The following is a 24556-nucleotide window of genomic DNA, read 5'->3' on the forward strand; positions in this document are numbered from 1 at the left end:
AAATCTCTGCATAGTGTCTTATCTACAAACCTAATATACCTCCTGAAAATTTATTCCAGAACATAATCCATTAAAACTCCTCTTAAAAAGAGGAGAGGTCGGGGCATGATTTTTCGAAACCCACACATCCCTCATTTTCTTGGGAGGTGCCCGTTATGCCTCTTTCCATCTCATCACCAACCCTTCATCGTCTATTTTTTCACCACACTTTTTCTTTGTTATTCGGTTCTCACCTAAGGACTAGCACGAAAGAGTCAGGTAAGTTGAACCAACTAAACATATTCTTTGTACATAGACAAAACACACATCAAGGCGGAGGACAACTAAAAAATCTTATATAATTATGGAGTGAATGTAGTCCTTACCATAGAAGTCATTATAGATATTGCAATCAAAGACTTTCCTATAGAGAGGCATACTCGGGATTCACTGTTTGATGATGATATTCAACCACCAGACAAATTCTCTCCAAAGGTTCCAAGTAATTTTTCTATTTTCCTTCTCCTACAACTATGAAGGCCTCACCATCGTAAGGGCGTCAACAACTATAGCGGAGTTAAACTCCTCGATAAGAAATTATCTCTATTTGGAGCCTAATTAGAGGTCATCTGGCCAACATAGATGGCAATGGGGTGCCACCAAAACTTGAGGAGAGAGCACTCTCCTTTGCCGTATAAGATTCAACACTTAAGGAGCCACATCTTCTTGTGGTCTATACCACATTTACCAATGTGGCAATCTCTGATGCCACGCCAGCTCCACTTTCAACACCTTCAGGAGAGTAATGGTAGCCAACTACGCCTCACTAAAGACCGTTGTAGAACTCGCCTCAACTACCTCACATAACTAGGCGGGTACTCAATGGTAGCACACCTCACTTGCTTAAAGCTAGACATCGCTAACTTGATAAGATCCATCTCTACTCTTTCAAATAAGTCATAAGTTCACAAGATGCTCAATTGTAAAGATCTCTAACCTCTCAAGATGGAATTTATTGATGGTGAATTGAATAACATGTCACTAGAATCATCATCATAAATTTGCATTATACCCTAGACTACAATAATAGTAAGTTAATGACTCATATTTACTTTTCTTTGTACTATTGGATTGTAATAATAAAGGCTCATTATTAATTTAATTATCATTTTTGCAATTTTCCCTTCAAAGAGATGTAAATAAAAAAACTAATGCATACTCATACATATCCAAATAGGGTATTAGTGATTATAATTCAGCCAAGATAGTTATGTTGCCCACTACGATAACTCGCCAATTTAAGGAACTCACCAAGGTCAAAAATCATCCCCAACAAGAGTTGCAAGGAGCTCCCACAAATCGGTCCAAGGTCTATATACTTTGTGCAGGTCAGTCCCCCAAGGCTACTCACCCTCACCCAAACCGACAAGTCACAATCAACATCTGAAGTCATCTATGATGAGAAAAAGACCTAAAAAGTCAAGGGTCGTAATGTCCTAAACTCAATATGTTCTCAACTTGTTATTATCATAACCTATAATAACTTGACTTCCACGCTTAGTAGCCTCTGAATTGTAGGTGTATATACACACATTGACAAGATCAGTTATTTAAGCTTGTCAATTTATCAGTTCACTAAAGAGGCTCGCCTCACTTCGTCCCTCTCATAGAATTGCTCAAGGAAGTTGTCATGAGACATAAGGCTAAGCTGAAGATGAAGAAACCTGCAATGTGTTATATTAATAAAGCACCTATATATGTGAAGCCTTATCTTCGGCTCATATTTCTATAAAGAAGAGGTGAGAAACACATCTTTTGGAGTGTTATTAATCTACATGAGCAGTTTTCTTATTATCTTAGTCTTTCCCTAAACCCTCTGAATCTTTTTCTTCTTTTTCCTATTCTATACTCATCTCAAATTATGAGGTTCTAGTCTTTGTAAATTGCCTACTAAGAAAGTCATGTGTCATTTACGGGAACATTTAGATCAAATAGTTATGCTCATAACAAACAATTAATGATCTGTTTAATTCACATGTTTGATTAACATTCAAAATAACATAACACATGAGACACAAATCTAGCTGATTAAAATATGAATGCAGTTAAATTCTGTGTCGTGTTATTTGACACAAATTGTACAGTGTACACGACAAATCGGAGAACCAACCATATTGAGCACCAAAAAGCGGCATTCTTTATTCCCCCTGGTGCAGCATGATATACCCACAAATGTCTTGTTCAAATATCATATATCCTACATAGAGGACTCAGAACGACGAGCGCAAGCTATAATCTGAAGGTGGAGAGCACTCTGCTTGCACTGCTAACGTCTTGACAGTTCCTCTACATGGGTCAGGGCTGAAAGTTTTTATTGAAACTGTGACGTAGCAGCTGTTTCTTCCCAAACAGGCCTGGAGGAGTAACCGAGTAAATTAAATAAATGATTACATGATAAATAGCTGGCAAGGAATAAATAGTCATTGCAGCAGTACACCCACCTCGGATATGACAAATGATGAGTTTTGTGCATGGCATTTTCCCTTGGAGAAATATTGGCAGCTGCCATGAGGGGTTCCAAAACTAGCAAATGTTATGGAAGAGATAGCGTACCCATCATCACAGTGCAAGTGCATTTCTGGTTGAGATTTATCAAACGAGATATTTCCAGTATAACGCTCCGGATGATGCCAGGAAGAAAGGGGTGGATAGTGAGTCTCTGAAACTTGTGAACAGATTGTTACAGTCGCATGCTTCTTTAATTTTATCTCTAGCGGATCCCCGCCTGTTTCCTCAAATATGACGAGCAAGTTGCTGGAAGCTTGTAACCACTCTCTTGGAATGTGATATCTGACGAAAAAAACCACCAATCACTCATCATTTAGGATCCCATAGATATACATAGCTTTGAATTCACAACTGCAAAATATGTTAGCTGCTATAAAGAACTAGTACGGATAAAATAAGTGAATTATGAACATAATGATAAGCACTTACACCTAAATAGTAGCATGTTTAATTCAAGAATGACAGTATGCTTACAAAGTTTGCGTTGGTTTCCCACAGTTGGTCAAGCATTTGTTTTCATTGTAAGCACCACGATAGTTGCAAGTTCCGGGGCATCCATATTTTGGTGCAACTAGTGACCAGTATCGTCCAATTCCGTGGCCATTTACCCAAGCTTGGCCCTTCCCCATGCTGCCTAGATCGAGAGCAATTGTAACTTTTCCTTCTGGTATATCAAAGTAAGTCTGCATAAAGTAGAAAGTATCAGTGGCGGACTGCAGGAGAAGCCAACTAATTTTTCTAGAGTTAAGCCGAAGTAATAGTAATATTAGTCAAATCAAGAATAACTAGGCAAGTGAACAGACATTCAAGTTCCCAAATAAATAAAGTTCTTTCTACTTTTGTTTTGTTTACAACATTGAAAAGGCACACATGTTAACTATATTTTATTTCTTTACTTTAATATAAAACAAATAAATGTAGCAAAAAGTATTGCCAACTCTAACTTCAATAAGAATATTAATGCCATACAACATTCTCCGGATAGATACATCCAATCTGCAGCTTACCTTGTACCATGTAAAGGGTGTTTTCACCTTATCAGGCTGCAAAATAGTCCAGTCAACCTTTTCTGCTTCTTCTGGAGCAAATATCTTCACAAATTCTCCCTTCAACCCTACCTGCAGTATAAAAATGTCAGTAAAAACTGTGATTTTTCATGAACTATGATTCCCTAGCAATGTCAAATAAAGCCATTACTATAGCCAAATGCAGCAATACAATCCAAAAATAAAATAAAAAATTGCACACTAATGAAGTATGCTCTAAGGATTTAACAACTTCAAGGATTAGTATGGAAATAAAATGCATAACATCAACAACAATAAAAATAAGCCTTTATCCCAATACGTAAGGTTGGCTACATGAATTCCTTTCTCCATTGTTTCATGCTACGAATCAAATTCTCATATAAATCTAATAAAAAAAAGGTCATTTCTAATACTTTCTAACAAATTCTTTTTAGGCCTATGTATTTCTTAAAATAAAGTATTCTAATACATCTACTCTGCTAATTGGGTCATCGGAAGGCCGATGTTTATTGTGACCAAACCATCTAAGGCAACTCCCTAGCTAATCTTATCTTCCACCAGAGCTACTCCAACCATTTCACATAAATACTTGTTTTGCATTCTGACTGCAAGAATAAAGCCATTCATCCACCTGAGCATCTTCAACTCTGCAACACAACTTCATTTATGCTTCTCTTTTAATGGCCAACAATCTATCATAAAACTTTGGAGGTTTCATCACCATCTTATAGAATTTTCTCTTAAGTTTGAGGGATAATTTTCTATCACACAATAAGCCCAATGAATTCCTCTACTTCAACCATTCAACTTGAATTCTATTAATAATATCCCCATATATTTCAACATCATTTTGAACAATAGACATGATATATCTAAAACTTTTACTAAATTTAATGAGTTGATTGCTCAAAGTCACAATACCCCCACTTGATCAATTACTATAAAAATCAAACTCCATGTATTCAATTTTAGATCTACTCAAACGAAAAACTTTAGACTGTAAGGTTCACCAAAATAATTCAAGTTTTCCTAAAACAGTTTCCTTCAACTCATTTATAATCTTATCAACAATAAGAATATCATATACAAAGAGTATATATGCAAGAGGATGTACCTTGGTGTATGCTTTTTGCTGATGATATTCTTCTTGTTGATAAGGTGACTTAAAAATCGTACACGCGCGCAAGATCTCATGACAAAAATCTCACTAAGAGAGGGAGTTGAAAGTAAACTTGAATTATGGAGGTAAACATTAGAGACTAAAGGTTTTCGCTTGAGTAGATCTAAAACGGAATATATGGAGTGTAATTTTAGTAGTAATAGAACTAGTGAGGGGATTGTGACTTTGGGCGATCAAGTCATTAATAAGAGTATATGTTTTAGATATCTTGGATCTATTGTTCAGAGTGATGGTGAAATAGATGGGGATATTATCAGCATAATTCAAGTTGGATGGTTGAAGTGGAAATGCATTGGGCTTGTTGTGTGATAGAAAAGTACCACGCAAACTTAAGGAAAAATTCTATAAGATGGTAGTGAGGCCTGCACTGCTTTATGGTGCTGAATGTTGGCCATTAAAAGAGAAGCATAATACTAAGTTAAGTGTGGCAGAGATGAGGATGCTCAGGTGGATGAGTGGCTTTACCCTTAGAGATAGGATACAAATTGAGCGTATACGTGAAAAGATTGGAGTAGCTCCAGTAGAAGATAAGATTAGAGGGAGTCGCCTTAGATGGATTGGTCACATAAAAAGGCGGCCTTCTAATGACCCGGTTAGGAGAGTAGAGGTATTATATTTGACTTATGTTAAGAAAGGTGGCCATCGTGCTTCATGCCGAGATCCCCGAATAAATATTTAAAATTATCAATACAAATGTTCTATCATGCTGAATAATACAACGATTTCTTTTTCAAAGTATATGCAGGTGATCTTTCAAAAGTTAGAGACACCACCTTCTCTAACAAACCAATATTCAAAAGTCAGGAAAGAGACTTTTGTGATTATCTACTCTAATAAGTCGAGCCAAAAAAGCTTAAAGTCTTCCAACAATCTGAAGCTTAAGGTTCAAATGGGTGTAAAAGGTCGGATCCAACACGCCCAAATATGACCGGATAGTTAGCAGCTCTATCTACTCAACATGCCATAAGAAAGGCCGTAGTAGCGGAACCCCCACTTCATCAACCCATCAGTAGGGACTGTAGGAAGCACGAAGACAAATTTGGCTCGACAAGTTCAAGTGATTGTAGTCTACCAAATTCTCCTAAATGACTGGAGAATTTAAGTTCCAGTGGGAAGGAGGGATCTCGAGCAACTACTGAATGTTCGTAGGCTCAAAATCATCAACCACAAAGGATGACTCCAAATCTACCAACTTTAGCAAAATCAGCACTGGGGAGCACAATTCCCATAGCTCAAGTCTGAAGCCTGAATGGGTGTAAGAGGTCAGATCCAACAAGCCCAAATATGGCCGGATCGCTGGCGGCTCCATCTACTCAACAAGCCATAAGAAAGGCAGTACTAGAGGAACCCCAATCTCAGCAACCCGAGGACGAAGAGTAATCGAATCTTAGCTCACTCGATCTGATGAACTCAAGTGACTCAGATTAAAGTCTCCTTAACTGGTTAAGGATCAAGATACTACCTATATTTGGTAATATCAACTGAATCCAGAACCTGCAAATCCTTCAACAAATCCGTAAAGCACAAAGCGAGGATCGAATGAATTTTTCTTCAACAAGTCCATTAAAGCACAAAGCAAAGGACCGAAGAAAATTATCCCAAAGTTCACACAAAGCCTAAGGCTGAACTAAGCGGATTCCATCATCAACAAATCTGCTATGCACAAAGCTCTAGACCGATGACTTTTAGCCATCAACTTGATACGAAACTAAAAGGTTTAGGTTACCGGCATCTACTCCTTCATCAAGCCCGCCAAAGCATGAAGCATAGGGCCGAAGGAACATAAATCTCCTGACAAATCATTATTGATAAATCAAATAATCCTTCATCAATGTCTGCAGCACAAAGCACAGGACAGAAGAATTAAAATCTCAGGACTCAAGCCAAAGCTACGAAAAGAGTACCCTGAATAACATCTACAAATGTCCCTATAGACTGAGGGCATTTTAAATATTTATTTTGGTCGACATCGTGCCGCATGCCAAGATCCCCAAATAAATATTTAAAATTTTGCCAAGATACAATGAGATGATAGATAAATGTCAAGCAGATACAAAGATGCTAAGAACAAAAGTGACGGTGATAGTGAAAGAAGAGCAAGATGAGGCAATGATATATGCTAGCATCGATCTACAAAGTAACACTCAAGGGATCTGAGTATGAAGTACTCTATCACTATCCCATGAATCTGTAATTGACCAAGAGCAAATATATCATTTATACTTAAGATTACAAGTGCATCTAAAGATCCGTGAAGTCAAAGAGATGGACTTTTGGAGATCCGCTAAATGAAAATCTTAGTGTGACATCAAAGCAAATTCTTGGAGATCCACTAAATGAAAATCTTAGTGTGACATCCAAATGAACTTTTGGAGATCCACTAAATGAAACCCTTTATGTGACATCTAGAACAAATATCTATAGATCCATAGGGTCAAACAGCTTACAACAAATGTGATTCGCTCTAGACGCGTACCACATTTGTTGGGGGGCATTTGTTGACTTCTATGCCTTATCCAAAAGACAACAAAAAAAATTTCACGCACCTGTTATACAATGTCGGCTGCTCACACCGCAAAACCTGCAAGAAATCACGCTAACATGCAAACGGCGCCATTCTTGTCTCATTCCTGGAAATCTTGCTCAAATCCTACGATCCGTAGCCCCATCCCCTTTGTTAAATACCTGACCCAAACGAGGCATTCTTTTGTTGCTTCTCACTCGCCTCCTCCACGCAAAACCTCCCTCATCCCTCCTCCGATCTCCATCCAACCCCATCTTCCAAACCCTTCTACCCGATCTCCTCCTACAAGCCGAGCCCCTACCTCCATCTGAAAGCCATCACCCCTATCATGTTCGCAACCCGTCGATCCAGAGAGAGAGAGAGAGAGAGAGAGAGAGAGAGAGAGAGAGAGAGAGAGAGAGAGTGGAGTTCACATCCTCTTGCCCTAGCCTCTACCCGACTGTCTCCCTCGACGACATCTCGTTCCTGTCGGACTGGGACTTAAGGCATTTTAATAGGAAGGAGCAACGGGAGATCACTGTGTGAAGGTAACTATCTCCCTTTCACGCGCAATCTTCGGTCAAATCCAGTATTGCCGCCGAACTATAGAAAAAAGGAAGGGAAGAGATGTTAAAAGATTTTAATTAAAATTAATGTTTATTAATTTGAATTAGAATTTATATTAATTATATTAGTTATAATTATTCTAATTAATTATAATTATTATAATTAATTATGGATAATACTAATTAATTAATTTTAATTAAAGATTATTTTAATTAACTATAATTAACTTTAATTAACTATAATTATTAATTTAATTATAATTATTACAATTAATTATGATTAATTTTAAGTAATTAATCATAATTAATTTTAATTAATAAAGATTAATATTAATAAAATATGATTAATATTAATTAATTATGATTAATTATTATTATTTTTTAATTAAAATTAATTAATATTAATTATTTATAATTCAATGACGATAATGACAGGTTTACTTAGGCTCCATTGAATAATTTTACAAAGTGTAGCCAAATTTTTTATACATTAAAATTGATATTCATTATAGAATTCATAAAAAGTAATGATTAAAGTTAATTATGAATTTATAATGATTTCAATGCTTGATTATTCCCAATAATGTACTTTAAATTTTAATTAATTTGTAAAGTTTACTGAGTCTCATAGCTCACCAATGTTTTCTTATTAGATGTTCTTACAGGAAAAGGCAAGAAGAAGATCATAGCAGATTAAATTGTTAAGTATTCCGCATATTATATTATGTTAGTATTTATCTTTGTTTGGGAAGTCTAAACTTGAGGTATGTAACTAGTGATATATTACTATGGATTTTCTTGAGTAGTGGCTCTGTAAGTATCTCATGTAAAAATTAAAGTTATTAGTTGCTTCTATTTGATGGGATGAATGAGGACTATTAGATGTTTTATAAAGGTTTTCAAATGATCAAAAGTATTGTTTGATCAAAAGATGAGATGTTTATGTTAGTAACACTCCATGTACTATTAAAGGGGTGCTTTGAGGTGTTAGAGTTATCATAGGGGTTAACATATTGGAACTTAATAACTATAAAAAATTTAATCATTATTCTAGAATATATTATCCTAATTGGTATAACCTCTCTAGTATTTATTTCTAACTCTAGTTTTATATTATAAATAGACATCAAAACACCTCTCTACAACTAGAGAAGCATTATCCTCAGTTCTAATAAAGCCGTTTTTGAAATAGCATGCTCATATGTTATTAAGTGCAAAAAAGCACGTGCCATAGGCAAGATAGCATTGAGTCCATGATGCCGTTCAAGGAAGTCCGCAGGTTGAATGCTGGTGGTTTCCAGAACTTAAGTATTTATTGAAACAAAAAAATAAATAAATAAAAGAGACAGATATAACTACTGTTTCATGGTTCCAACAAACATTTCAATCTTATAGACGGCATACCTGGTAGGTCCAGGGAAAACTAGATAGGTCAATTTCCCCATCTTTAAACCCAGTCAGCTTTATTGGACCCCTGAATCCTGCTCCATCCTTTTCTATGAAAGCACCATAGTTCTGCAATTAAAAGTAAAGAAAAATTTGAAGTCACAATTATAGAAAGAGAGTTATAACAGAAACCTGCTGCATCGGTAATAGAACTTGTAATTAATCTAACTAAACACAAACCAATATTGAACCAATCACAGAAAAAGAAGAGAACGAGAAAGAGAAAAGAAATGCAAGAAGGAAAAAGTTACTTAAAAAATAAGCTTCATGCTAGTATTAAATGATAAAATTCCCAAAATATTTAAGGAATAAGAGTCTCCAGATCCATAATACAAATTTGTCCAAGCCATAAACTATGTTAAATGACTAAGAATTCTAAAAATTATAGATGATAAAAAATAAAAACATGCAAACAATTACCAATAAAGTACTAAAAAAATATTAATAATTACTAATGAACTTCTAACAAATTACTAACAAACAAAATGGCATAGAATAGAAAAATTTTTATGAAAGAATGAAAGTAAATAAAATAAATAAAATATACCTGGAAAAATCAATTTTAAAATAATGCCCATACAGTAGGAGGGCAATATGAATAGGGTTCTACGAGATAAAATATTTTTATCTTGCCAAACAAATGTAGAAAATTAAAAATTCCAACCAATCGCAATCATCAAAGAGTGCAAACAATGCATGGGGCTCCCAATCCAGAGTTAACAAAAATTGATTTGCATATTACTCCAATCTCAAAATGATGTAGAAAATATGATTATAAAAATAAAAAATAACTATTTTGGGCCATTTTGTCCAGAGATCAACCAAGTTGATCTCTATTAAAAGTTGCTCGACATTAGCTTAATTGCAATATATAGAGATGAAAAAGGGTGGCATAGAGGAATAAACAGACCGTTTACTCTTCTTTTCCTGTTATTCAGCATTTAAAATGGTTCAGATAGCACAAATCCAACTGGAAAGGAAATTTATATTATATTACCTGACATGAAATTACAAGAATATCTTCCTACGGAAATATATTTTAAATTTCATTAAAGCTCTAACTCTTCTCTCTAGAATATTTTAGTTTTGCTACTACCAGTTGCAATAAATTACCATCGTTTAAAGGTGTATGAACTAAGAAAATGCAATTCAGCAAGAGAACAACAGGCAGCCTGAATACAGATCGCGTTGCAAATATACCAGCTCACACTCGGGTCAACAAAAATTAGAAGCTTTTTAAATCATGTCACCTTACCTTCAAGCCGATAGCCTCAGACAATAATGCCAATTCATTGCATCCCTGGACCAGTTGAAGGGTTTGCTCCAGCTTAACCCAGTTCCCATATGTACCACCTTCATTTCCAACCAAAGTCATTAATGCATGGAAAGCTAAATCCTTGTTGTTCTACAAGTTACAAAGAAAAAAGAAACAAAGAAAGAAACTCAAAATATACAGCAAAATATAGTCTCTGCACCATTGCAATAGAAAAACTTGCAACTTGGAGGCATGTTTAGCAGCCTGTAACAAAAGGCTAGAGATGAAAATGAAAGAAATAAAAATACGGCTGATTTTCTGGTAGGGACGGAAGTGGTAAACCAGATTTGATTAGAATTGTGATATAAGAGATTCTTTTGCTTCCAACTTCATATCAAAATTACTAAAAAGTCCCACAAAAGTGGAATAAATAAATACTTCTAATCATAAATATGGCCATTACAACAACAATAACATCAAGCCTTTATCTCACTATAATAGGTCAGCTATATGAATCCTTTTCTCCATTGTGTCATACTAAGAATCAAATTATCATCTAAATCTAATCAAGAAAGGTCATTCCTAATATTCCTAACCAAGAATTTTTAGGTCTACCTATAACTTTCTTAACATAAGTCAAATTTAAAATACCTACTTTCCTAACTAGGTCATCAGAAGGCTGCCATTTTATGTGACCAAACCATCTAAGGCGAATCTCTCTAATCTTATCTTCCACTTGAGCTACTCCAACATTTTCACGTATATGCTCATTTCTTATCCTATCTCTAAGAGTAAAGCAATTCATCCGCTTGAGCATCCTCATCTTTGCAACACTTAACTTAATATTATGCTTCTCTTTTAATTGCCAACATTCTGCACCATAAAGCATTGTAGGGCTCACCACCATCTTATAAAATGTTCCCTTAAGTTTAAGGGGGACTCTTCTATCACACAACAAGCTTGATGCATTCCTCCACTTCAACAATCCAACTTGAATTCTACTAATAATATTCCCCATCTATTTCACCATCACTCTGAACAATAGACCCGAGATATAAAAAATTTGTACTCTTATTCATGACTTGATCCCAAAGTCACAACCCCCACCCCACAAGATCCATTATTACTAAAATTACACTCAAAATATTCAATTTCAGATCACTCAAACACAAGCCTTTAGACTCAAAGGTTGGCTTCCAAAATTCCAGTTTACCTTCAACTTTCTTTCTAGTCTTATCAACAAGAAGAATATCATCAACAAAAAGCATACACTATGGCACATCCTCTTGCAAATGTCTAGTGAGAACATCCATGACTAAAGCAAAAAGATATGGGCTTCAAGCTGATCGTTGATGTAATCAAATTGAAATAGGAATTGAAATACTTAGTCAAACCACCTTGTGTTTAAAAACAAGTAACAACTCCTACATCCATATTCTTAATGACTCGAATATAAGCATTATTAACCCATTTCTTTTCTAGAACTCTCCATAACACTTCTCTTGGACCTTTATCATATGCTTTCTCAAAATCAATAAATATTATATGTAGATCCTCCTTATTCTTTCTATACTTCTCCATCAAACCTCTCAATAAATATATAGCTTCCATAGTAGACCAACCTGGCATGAATTCAAATTTGATTTTAAAAAACATTAGTATCATGCCACAACCTATGCTTCATAACTCTCTCACATAGTTTTAAAATATGACACATTAACTTAATTCCTCAATAATTCGCAAAATCTTGTGCACCACTTTTATTCTTAAAAATATGAATCAACACATTCATTCTCCACTCATTTGGCATCTTTTTAGTCTTAAAAATAATATAAAAAAGTTTAGTAAGCTAAGAAATTCCTTCATCTCAGCATTTTCACATCTCTATTGGAATATCATCAGGTCCAACTGCTTTTCCACTTTATTTTCTTTAAAGCCTCTCTAACTTTGGTTTTACAAATACGTCGATAAAAACAAAAATATTTATTTTCATTTAAGGTGATAAGGCCACTAAAGCCGATCGTATTCTCACAATTTTCATTGAAAAGTTTAGCAAAATATCTCATCCACCTTAGTTGAATATGATTTTCTAATAAAAGCATTTTTTGATCTTCATCCTTAATACACTTAAACTAAATCCATACTACTCCTATTTCTCTGTTTGGTTAACTTATACACATATCTTTCACCCTCAATATTTATCTATTATATATAAATAAATTATTAAAGGCTAAAATCATTGCATTGCATATTGTTTTCTTAGACTCCTTACGAGCTTCTTTATATCTTTCTCAATTTTGAGAATATATACATCTAAAAGAATTGTTATGACAAATTATCTTATTTTTTATCTTTTCTTGCACATTTTGACTTCAACAATAATAATTTTTACTATTAGGAGTTATTCTCATAGATATTTCAATCATATCTTTTATAACATTCTTAATAACACTCGCTATTTTTTCTCACATAACCTTAGCTTCCTCATGCACAAACAAAATATTAAGATCTAGAATCTTAGTTTCAAAAATATTTTTATTAATATTTTTTTAATGCCCCATCTTAAAATCAAAAATAATAAATGATGTAGGATAAATAAACTTTCACTCAGAATAACCTTACAATCTTTACAATCTAAATAATATATTTTTTTAATAAGAAAATAATCAATCTAAATTTTACTATATCCATTCTTATATGTGATGAGATGGTCATCACTTTTCTTAAATAATATATTAGCAATTATAAAATCAAAAGATAAAATAAATTTAATATGATTTTACCACCTTCATTAGTCGCTTCAAATTCATAAGCATCATGAATGCTTTTAAAATCATCTCTCTCTACCAACATGTCCATTTAAATCTCCTCCAACAAAAACTCTTTCTTCAAGAAGTACCTTTTATATTTATTCTTCCAAGTTATTATCAAAATTTTAATTTTAAACACATCTAAATTTAGTTGAGGAACATAAGCACTTATAATATTAATAATCTAAGTATCAATAACAATCTTTAAAACTATAATTCTATATCAAATTCTACTAATTTTTATAATATTATCCTTCAAACTCTTATATATAATCACACCTACAGCAGTTCTACTAAGACTTTGTTAATCTCTGCATAAGGTCTAAAAAAAAACCAAATAAAAAAAAATAATATCCATACGTGCACTTTGCCAAAGCCCATACCGAGGTCTTGCTACAGTCATATCCCCACTGCTTGTTATAGTGTCCAGGCCTGCGATTCGGCGCCGTTGCAGCTGTCCTATGCTCACCTCGATCGCAACCCTCCGCACCTTTAAAATGGAAGCAAAGCTCTCATTCATTCACCTCTTCTCCACACACGACCGAACTTACCTTTGCATTTTTTTGTCGCCTTCACTGTGTCCGAACTCCATCAGCCAGAAACCAAAACCCATATGCCTCTTCCTCCAGATCGACGTTGACCCAACACTAGCTAAAACCTATACCCGATCCCGTCAAAGCCTCCATCGAGCCGAGACCTAGGAGCCCGCTTTCCCTATCTTTGTCTTGCCTGATCCCTCTTCATGCCGCAAATCCATCTAACCTATAGCCATTGTGCTGATACTCACATAGAGCCTCATGATTTCAGCCCTTGCCTGATAAAGAGAGAGAGAGAGGACCAATGCCCTAACCTCCTTCGACGGCGTCCCTTTCCTATCGGATTGCAGGTTCTGACATTTTAATCGGAAGCAACAACGAGCGCTCCTTCACAATGAAGGTAACTTTCTCCTTTTTCAATGTTGCTTTGGCCAAATCCCGTAAATTCTCCGCATTACAATTATGGCAAAAAAGATAGAAATAAAAGATTTAACTATGGTGTGAGATTTAAGAGTGCCTAAATCATGCATAAATCCCACTCTAATCCGACTTTAATCCTACTTAAGTCAGCAAAAATCATGTGCCTAAATCCTTTTTCTAATTAATTAAAATTATTTATTTTAATTATATTTAATTATTATTATTAATAGCTAATTCTGATGAAATAATAATAACTATAATTAATTAGTTTAATCATATTTAATTAATATTAATAATAATATAATATAATTAAATAAAATTAATTGTAATTAATCCTTTTTATTATAATTAATTATTATTACTATTAATTAACTATAATTAATTAATTTTTATTATAATTAATTATTTTAATTATAATTTATTATTAATAATTATATTTAGTATGATTAATTATAATTAATTATTAATTTTAATCATAAAAAATTATTATTAAATATAATTAGTTATAATTAACTAAAGATTAATTATAATTAATATAAGAAAAAGAAAAATTCTTCCATTGCCTCGATCTATATGCCGACTCCACTGACGTTCCCTCGACAAAGTATAACCTCATAAACTTAAAAAACCCATTCTTGGTGCTTGCAGCGCGGCGCTGCGAACGACCACTCAGGCGCGTGGGAGGGAATTCTCCGCGGTGCTAGTGGAAGGGCGCGTAATCCCCCTAAAGTCCTGTTTTCGGCATTTGCGGCTGTTGACCATTGTTCTGAAACAAAAAAAAAAATCAAATCCCTCACCTGCTTTGGCATCCCACGTCGCACGATCCAGTGCCGCTCTTCGCACGTCGAGGCCATGCCTCGCGTCGTTTCTCCCCACGATTGCTCATACGACTCGGTCGAGTCGTTAAAAGCCCAAAGCGATGAGGCTTTCAGCCTCTTCCACGATCCCCTCCGCTCTCGCTGGTTCTCCGCTCTCCGATCGAACGATCCCACTCTTCCTTCCCTCTCTCGCTGCCGCTTTCTTCCTTCCGAGGCTTCTTCGTCTCCTTCGTGGCTGGTCCGACTTTGCTCCTTGAGCGACGAGCCCCTTACCCGACTCCTGCTCCTAGCCAATCAGAGAGGTTAATCCCTATCTTAGTTAATATTAATATTAACTAATATTAATATTAATACAACTACTAGTATTATATTACAATTATAATAATATTATTATTATCGTTATTGAGCATAATGATATTTAATAATAATAATATAATAATAATATGATAATACTATTAGTATTAATATCAATCTTTATTATTATTATTTAAAAAAAAAAAGAGATACTCCCGCCTCAGTCCACGAGCCTCCACCGCTAGTCTGTCGGTCCCGAAGGTATAATCTAAACTCAGACTTCCGTCCTCGACATTCGTGTCGGGCCGGTAAACCGCCTATACACGCCTTTATTGCGCGTGGTGGGATGGGAATCCGGTCCGACACCTACGACATGGTAGGCGTCTTCTCTCCCTCGATCCTCGAGACAACACCGTCAAAGCCCACCAAGGTACAAATTTTTCTAAACTCAAATTCCCGCCCTCGTTGTTTGCATCGGACTGGAAAACCGCTTAAACACGACTTTATTGCGCGTTGTGGAATGGGACCCAAGTCCGACGCCTACGACGAGGCGAGCAATCGCCTAAACTCTACCTCGGTGTTTGTGGCGCACCGGAAAACCGCCTATACGCCATTATTTCATGTCGTGGGATGGGACCCCCGTGCGGCATCTACGACTAGGTGGGGTCACTCATAAGTACCATCGAGCGAGGGGAAAGCAAACTGTGCTTTTTTAAACAGGTACAGAAGACCCCATACACGCCTTTATTACGCTTGGTGGGAGGAAAGAGCACGGCCGCGATTTCCTCGTCCGAGGACACCTACCATACACGCCTTTATTGCGAGTGGTGGGAAGGCCCAGTTTCTCGTAGTTTTCCCCTAAACGGGGGAGATGCCGGGAGGCTGCCGAAATTTCAGGTGAATGTACGATCACACTCGGACCTGTTTGAACTAAAAAAGAACAAGCATTCAGAAACAAATGAACAAGAACAATGGACTTGTAGAGTTGAACCTAGACTATTGAACAAAGCTCAAAATGATTAATTAAAGGTCAAATTCAAATAAAAGAATTGGAACCCAAATACAAATCAATTTGAACACAAAATTGAACTTGCAAGGACTTCAGAAGATCCTGAACCAAAGTCACTTAAACTTATACTCTGAACTCAAACTGGATCCAAGCTCAACATGAACAATGAAGAACCTGAACTTTTAATAATAACAAGGGACTCAGTCTTGCATTTGATTTGGATATCAAATGAGATGAACAAGACTTCAAACAAAGATTTGAACTTGTACATTGAAACTCGGACTTGGACTCAAGATAAAACAAATATGCAAGGATTTGTGCCAAGACTTGCAAATCCAAACTCTACCTGAACATCAGGACTTGAATTAAATTTGGACGATAAAGGACTTGTCGTATTCCACGCGGCTCATCTACAAATGACAAAAGAATCCAAGATGTAATGGGTTAGCAATAAAGGTGTATTCGAAGAATCTAAAGCAAATACAATCTTTGCACAATCAATATCATTTGATTGAAAATGTGTGCCCGCTCTCCTACAAGACATACGACAAATCAAGGTACAAGCAGGCACACTACAACCCCAAGGTGTATAAACAAAGAATGTAGTGGACTTTTACAACAGTCCCTATGAGATCGGGAGCATCGTACCTGCGAGAATAACGAATGGCTGCAGAATGCGCGGGTGTCCCTCCAACATGTACTGTTGGAATCTCCTACGACTATCTCTACAATGCCTGTTGATTGAGATGACGATACTCCTACGGATATTTCCAAGAGGTCGTAGTGGATGCAATGGGTCCCTACAAATGAGCACGAGCTACTTATGGATAACAATAGTAGGTGTATTGTAAGTACAATGAACCATTGTGGACACAAGTACGGATATCATCTACGACAGTGATGATCTATTCCAAAATTTCTTCTTGATCATATACTCAGGAAGAAAACAATATTCGCATCTACAAATATCAGAGACAACAAGTCTGCTACATTAAGGATCTTGAAAGGAGATCTTTTCAAGGAAAAGCAGCGGACTTCAAAGTCCAGAAGAGCTCTTCCCTAGTGAATGAGAAAAAGGGGGAGCTAAAAACAAGGCGATGAAATGTCTCAGGACAATCTACAAAGCAACAAACTTTAAAGATTAGGAGACCTCTCCCCGGTGAATGAGAAAGGGGAAGTCAACATCACAACGCCACGCCACCGGATCTGCAACACTTATGAAAGCAGACAGAGTGCGTCCACAACTACAACGCCACGCCACCGGATCCACAACACTCGCACTAGCGGACAGAAGGCTTGTATAAGTTCTCAAACGAAAAGTTGTATGCATTCAAATGATAGCTGCATGCACAACTACAACTATTTCAAAATACCTCTGCACGTGCACTATAAATTGTATACACATAGGTACACCAAAGGGGAAAAATGCAATCTCAACCCACATGGGCCCCGACGAGCGTATTATTGGTACACACGTGACTCCTGGGGATGCTGCGCGGGTCAATAAGTGAATTCAAGTTCGAACCTGATCATTCTATACGGATCTATAGGAGTCGATAGGGTTCAGACTTTCAAACGAATACATGGTTGTGGGGATCGATGTATTTGTTTCAATACATTCATAAAGGCGTTCAAGGCCTACAATCAAGAAAATTCACAAACAAAGGCATAAAGCTTACAAAACCCGATCCTCAACCGGAGGGGTCCATTCAAATCCCAAAACTCCAAAATTCGACAGCCAGACAGAGTCGACAAGATGAAATCAAGAAAATGGAAATGACCCAAACACCCCGATGATGACCGTATTGAATGTTTATCTCAACCGGAGGGGTCCATTCAAATCCCAAAACTCCAAAAATGCCCTCCAAGCTCCACCCAAAACTCCACAAATCCCAAACTCCAAGATATTTAAATCTGAAATAAATCCATCAATCACTCAAAGCAAAACCCATCCACCCTCCGCAACAGTTTGCCGAGGTGGACAAATTCAAAATCTACTTCTGCTCACAAAAAGCCAAATGCCTCCGGTTGAATATGAAGGGCTTACCAACTTTTGCTTCGATTGTGGGCACATCGGTCATGCCACCGAAAAGTGCTCGTCGAAGATTAATGGAGGGGCGACCCCCACTAGTGCTCGAGCCCAACACCCCAACAAAGTCCAACCAAGGGACCTACCCGTGAGCGGCCACCCCCCTGGATCGGAACAACCTGCTAGGGATGGTCCCCTTGACCGTGAAAAGCAAGAGGAGGACTCCTTTGGAGAGTGGAATCTGGTCACTCGTAAGAGGAAAGGCAAGAAGAAGGGCTCTTCTGTGCTCCCAACTACTGAACCGAGCAAAGAAACCGACCAGGGCTCTCTCTCCCGAGCTACCAAGGAAATCCAATAGCAAATGGAGGAGATCTCCAACAGAATTGTCAACCCGAGCAACTCTCTCTCCAAGAATCAAAAGGTAACTTTTAATGCCTCTAAACCGGCTCAGGATGCCTCTCCGTCGACGATCAATCTCTCAAAGCGACATCATAAGACCCCCAAGTCGTTCATGGAGAAGCAACTGCTCCAGCTTGGGTCGATTACCACCCTGCCCAAGAAAAGGAGGACGAACTTGCAAGATGACACTGGCAGGGACTTTGTCCCCTTTGAGGAACAATGAGACCCAACCTGTATACATGTCATAGGGGGATAGTGGTGCACAAACGGCTGTCGGAGCAATGGGATATCCTTCTGCCCTTGGGCAGGTTGACCCCCTTCTCAGGTATCTCCCCCCTCTGGAGTTGTTCTCTGTGCACTACTGGACCTACTAAGGCATGCAATAGGGATGGGCCTCCTTGTGAATCAAAGGGGCTTCTTCTCCTAACTTTTTTTGCTTTCCTTTTGTTGTGTCATACTTGTATGGTTGTCTTTACAGTCTTAGACCTTCCCACTTTTGTTTTTTGCCTAGGGAAGGCAGCTAATTTTTCCATACTTGCAATGTACTTCTTTTATTTTAATTAATGCAAATGCAATATTCAGCACAAAGATCCAAATGCCTAGTCAAAAATATCACTAGGATTCATTCTCAAACAATCTCCTGCCAATAAGGACGTGGTACATGACCTCTAACCGGCGGTCTGCCACCAAATGACACTACAGGATAAACGGTTATGATGACCCAGGGCCCTCTGAACCGAGTGATTTTGCCGCCAAATGGTACCACGAAATACCGGTTATGGCCAGAGCTAATATGCTTCTTAGTGGCATAAAATTCTTGAGATATGAATCAATAGGATATGATCGATAGGGCACAAAGCCCTCTGTCAGCTAAGGTGGATTCAAATTTGTCCCCTTAGACAAACATTCAACCAAGGTCTATAAGGTCCCCTTGGACGAAGCAACCCATGGCTGCCTACAAGGATCCTTCTGTCAGGTTGGGTCGACTACCTCCTCTGACTAGGTAGACTAGGGACCATGATGGCCCGGGACGACGAAACCATGGGATCTTGATCGGGTCCATCATCCATTCCCCCACCATCCGCTTTAAGTACAAGATGGTACAATTTTTATTTAAATATCAAATAATCCAAACCCATGCTACTATTATATGCCAGATAACACGTATTTCTACGTATCTGATTGACGACTAGCCTTAATCGAAAGTTATCTCTCGGTTATCAGGAGGGGTAATTAACTATAGGGGCTTGCGCATATAGGAAACACGAACTAAGATCATAAAGTCCTCACAAAATGAGGGCAAAATCTCTCGGTAGTGTCTTATCTACAAACCCATCTGCCTTCCAAAATTTACCTCGAAACTTATTAGTTAAAACTCCCTCGCTGAATAAAAAGAAAAACGAGCGGAGAATTTTTGGAGCCATAGATTTCTGGCGACTCCGCTGGGGAATGGTTTCTCCATCCATCTCTGGCTAGTCACTAAAAGACTATAGTAGTAAGCAAATCAAATTTTAAATTTCCTGAAAATAAATCTTTTAAATAAGATTTATTGGAAATTCGATAAGCATGGTTTTAATTTCACGTTAATTTCTCTGCTTCTATTATTTGTTCTGCGTAATTTCTGCAGCATGAAAGTGTGGGGTGATGTATCAATTTTGATCACTAACCCCTGCCTTTCATTTGTGCAGAATGAAAATGCAGGGCACACCGATGACCGTCCAACTGGGAGGAGGAGCCAGGATTCAGTTAGCTAATGCTATTATAGAGACTGGAAACACTGGAGCCACCATCCACTTTGGTGGGCCCGAATTCTCAGCAGCTACTGCAAAGGCTATAGCCATCCCTGTGTACGGTGTAAATTCTAAAGAATTTTCTGGAAGGTCCAATTCTGCAAAGACTGCTACCAGAAATATTGCTCAAGGAAGAATTTCTGTGTTTGAAAGATTAACCCAATTTGAGACCCTTACTGTAAAAAGGGTTGTTGACGGAAGAAAAATTTCTGTGATGACTACAAACACCACTAACCTGCCTAGAGAGACTGTTGCATCTGGGAGGTATGATGCTGAAGCTTCCTCATCTGGAGGAAGGCTCAACAGAAGGCAAAGGAGGAAGAGAACTGCAGAGCTACGTGCTTACCAGTTACCTGTACCAGTCCATCCCTTCAACTTGCTAGCAAAAGAATCAGAGATCAATATTCCCACTCAATAAATTCTCCAACCTGAAGTGGGTAAAAAGAAACAGCTCTTCTGGTGAGCTTTAGATAAAAAATCTTTCTAGGAGCGTCGACCTGAAGCTCCAACCCCTCAAAAGATAAGAGAGCCTGAACGCCTGTCTGCCCTGGTACACCGAGTACTGAAGACAGTCAAAGAGAAGGGCCTAATGAAAAAAAAGTTCCAGAGGCCATTGATTGTTGAGGCCCGAAGAACTCCTCCAAGGGAGAGGCTTTCATCTATCATAATAGTCGAACGAAGAAATTACCAATGCCAAGCTCCACACAGTGAATATCGGGGCGTGGCACCTGAATCATATGTTCGGGGATCCACCGCCGAAAGGTCCCGGTGGAAAGGCAAACAAATATGGAGGCCGAAGCCTCGAAAAGAAAAGATGATTGACGAAAGAGATAGATCGGGTGTGACATCCGGAGCTGTCTCCCGGAGATCTAACAGAAATGGGTGAGTCTCTACTAACAGAACTCGTCAGAAATGGGTGCAAAAGAAGGCCCATAAAGACAATTTTAGTGACGGTCGACATCCTGGAGTCTTCTAGGAGATCCCGTCATTCTCCTACTTCAACCAAAGAGAAAGTTCACTTCGATCGTAGTCAACGGACCGAAGAAATAATCATTCCAAGCCAAGAACCTGAAATTCAGTGGCGACGCCGCTTAAAAATTCAGGTACAAGAAAAAAAAGATTAAGAAGAATATGATAATGAAGATACTATGGAGATCGAGATGGTTTGCATGGTCAGCCACGTCGATGTTGAAGAGGAAGATGATGATGGTGATGAAGATGATCAGCAATCACAGCCCCGTACATGTGTTTATCGTCGTCGTCATTGGGCTCGATCTATTGCCATCCGAAGTGTTAGCTCTTCAGAAGAAGGAGAAGAAGAGGAAGAAGTTGGGGAAAATCCTCTCGGTGGTGAAAACATCACGCTTGCCGAAATGAGAAATCAGATGAGGCGACAGATGCGAAAGAAAGATAGGGAAATCTCTCAGATAAATGATAAAATGACTAAGATGATGACTCAAATTACTGCCATGATGGAAATGATGCAGAAGACCACTTCTGTGGGTCCTGCACTAGCTCTACCCGTTAACCAAGCTGCTAATTCTCAAAATCTCCAAGCGCCTCAAGCCTCAGGAGTGAAAGGTGTACCTGAAGGTGGTGATAAGAATGATGATCCGACCCGCCAGCGTACTCTCCAAAATGTGACGAGCGCCTCTGAACCTGTAGCTGCATCGCAATTGGAAGGCCTAATTAGTGAAAAGATCAAGGCCATTATAGCTGCTGAACAGGCAGAGAAGTTGGTAAAAAAATGTCGTTCGTATCCAGCAGAGTACGACCAGGTGCCGTACCCAAAATGATATTCTGTGTCGAAGTTCAATATCTTCGATGGTAATAAAAATCACAGACAGCACCTGGCACAATTCAAAGCTACCTGTGGGAATATAGGAAGTAATGATGCTTTGTTATTTCGGCAATTCGTGAGCAGCTTGAGTGGAACTTCTTTTGAATGGTATGCCGAACTGCCAAATGATTCTCTGAAGACCTTCGCAGAGTTGGAAGCCTTGCTTGTGAAAAGGTTTGCAAGTGCAACAGAGAAGACTACTATCGCTGATCTCACCCTTGATAAGAGGATAAAGGATGAATCAGTGACGAAGTATATAACACGCTGGCGCAATCTCAACATAAAGTGCGAGCAGCAATTAGAAGAAAAACATGCAGTCCAACTGTTGATGGGGAACATTGATGACAAAATGCAACCTTTCTTATGCTTGACTTTAATCACTACCTTCCAAGATCTGTTAGACAGGGTGACAAAGTTTGAGAAGTTAAACTTATCAATATCTGAAAGCCTCCCTGACAGACCCAAAAAGGTTAAAGCTCCTGACGCCAGGAGGAATGAAGTTTACTCCACATTCCCTCCTAGACCTGATAAAGGTAAACGGGTAGTATATAATGTGAATAAAGGGAAGCAGCTAGTGTAATATGAATAAAAAACCAAAACAAGTTTACAATCCAATTCCTCAACCAAAGCTGGTTCTTGGAGGAAATGATAAACCTCGAGTCTTTCCCGGTGAAGGAGAGCGCCAGAGGCAACCGACGGGAACTGGTGATAGAACGTTCTTCCCTCAAGGAGAAAATGAATAAAGAGTATTCGTTCAAGAAGGAGAGTGTCGCTAAACTATTCCGTCAAGCACTCAAGAACGGTCTGGAGTTGCCATAATGCAAAAGACCTGAAGAGTCCAAGTACAACGACGACCCGAATTACTGCCCAAATCATCGGGTAGTTAGCCACCCAATTGAAGATTGTTATGTCTTCAAAGATTGGTTGGAAAAGATGTACAAGAGGGGAGAATTAACATTATCAGATAATGTGTTAGTTCGTCCTAGAAAGGAATCCACCCGGGTAGTCACGTCCTCTTTCGTACTCCCGCCTAAAGGAACAACAAGAGAATCTGTCAAAGAGGAACAATGGGAGAATGTGGTATCCAAGAAGACAACTAAAATGTTGAAACAGCTAGAAGGAGTTCCGGGTGTCAAGTTGAAGTCTCCTACTAAGCTAGTACTGAATCTAAAGTGGTTGCCTGTGTCACAAGTATCGACCTCTAAACAGCCACCTGGCCAAGCTAGCTCATCCAAATCTGGCAAAGCAAAGCCAAAGTCCTCTAAGAAAAAAACAAAATTAAAGAAGCCTGATGCAAAGAAGATTGCAACTCAGAAGGCCATTGATAATTAGGTGAATATTACCAAACTGCCAGGAAGCCTATTAAGCTCGGTGATTTCATGAAAAGAGCTTAAAATAGATGAAAAGGAAGAAGCTGAGGATGAATCCCTTCTTACGGAGATATGCCATATCATCTCAGCGACATCAAAAATAGCAGATAGGGAGAAATACGCTGAAGAAGCGGCCCCGGAATCCTGTCTAATGGTGTCATCAATGGAATATAGTTCAGAAGAAAATCTATGTTTTCCAGATGATGAAGATTCAAACCCAAGCGTAGCATCACAAATGAAGCAGGTGAAATTGGGAGACGATTCCGAGTCTACAGATGAATCCCCAGACGCGACAATGGCTGACTCTGAGGAGATTGCTTCATTAAATAAGTCTGAATCAGATGAGGTGGCCAAAGTGCAATTGAGAAGTGGCATGGTACTTGTGGGCTCCGAAAATTCGGCCTCGGCCTCCACTCGCTTTTCTTATTCGGCGAGGGAGTTTTAACGAGCTAAGTTCCGAGGTAAATTTTGGAAGGCAGATGGGTTTGTAGATAAGACACTACCCAGAGATTTCGCCCTCATTTTGTGAGGACTTTATGATCTGAGTTCTGGTTTCCTATAGGCGCAAGCCCCTATAGTTAATTACCCCTCCCGATCACGAGAGAGAACTTTTGATTAAGGCTAGTCGTCAATCAGATACGTAGAATATACGTGTTATCTGGCATATAGTAGCAGCAATAGATTGGATACTGATAGAAATTGGATTTGGAAATTGG

General features: G+C 38.0%; 1 protein-coding gene across 4 annotated transcripts in view; it reads right to left on the reverse strand.

Moving 5' to 3' along the window:
* Positions 1-1960: 1960 nt before the first annotated feature.
* Positions 1961-24556, reverse strand: part of LOC110113466 (beta-galactosidase 9) — a 178780-nt gene continuing 156184 nt past the window's right edge. For all 4 annotated transcript variants that reach the window (XM_028695278.1, XM_028695277.1, XM_028695280.1 and 1 more), the window contains 6 exons: positions 10526-10623; positions 9229-9339; positions 3555-3665; positions 3022-3230; positions 2481-2829; positions 1961-2393 (listed from right to left, as the gene is read on the reverse strand). In XM_028695278.1, coding sequence (XP_028551111.1) covers positions 2250-2393; positions 2481-2829; positions 3022-3230; positions 3555-3665; positions 9229-9339; positions 10526-10623 — 1022 coding nt within the window. In that variant the 3' untranslated portion in view covers positions 1961-2249. The remainder of the gene's footprint in view (positions 2394-2480; positions 2830-3021; positions 3231-3554; positions 3666-9228; positions 9340-10525; positions 10624-24556) is intronic.

The sequence above is a fragment of the Dendrobium catenatum genome, unplaced genomic scaffold (assembly GCF_001605985.2).
Source record: "Dendrobium catenatum unplaced genomic scaffold, ASM160598v2 fragScaff_scaffold_621, whole genome shotgun sequence".
In the NCBI taxonomy this organism is placed as follows: domain Eukaryota; kingdom Viridiplantae; phylum Streptophyta; class Magnoliopsida; order Asparagales; family Orchidaceae; genus Dendrobium; species Dendrobium catenatum.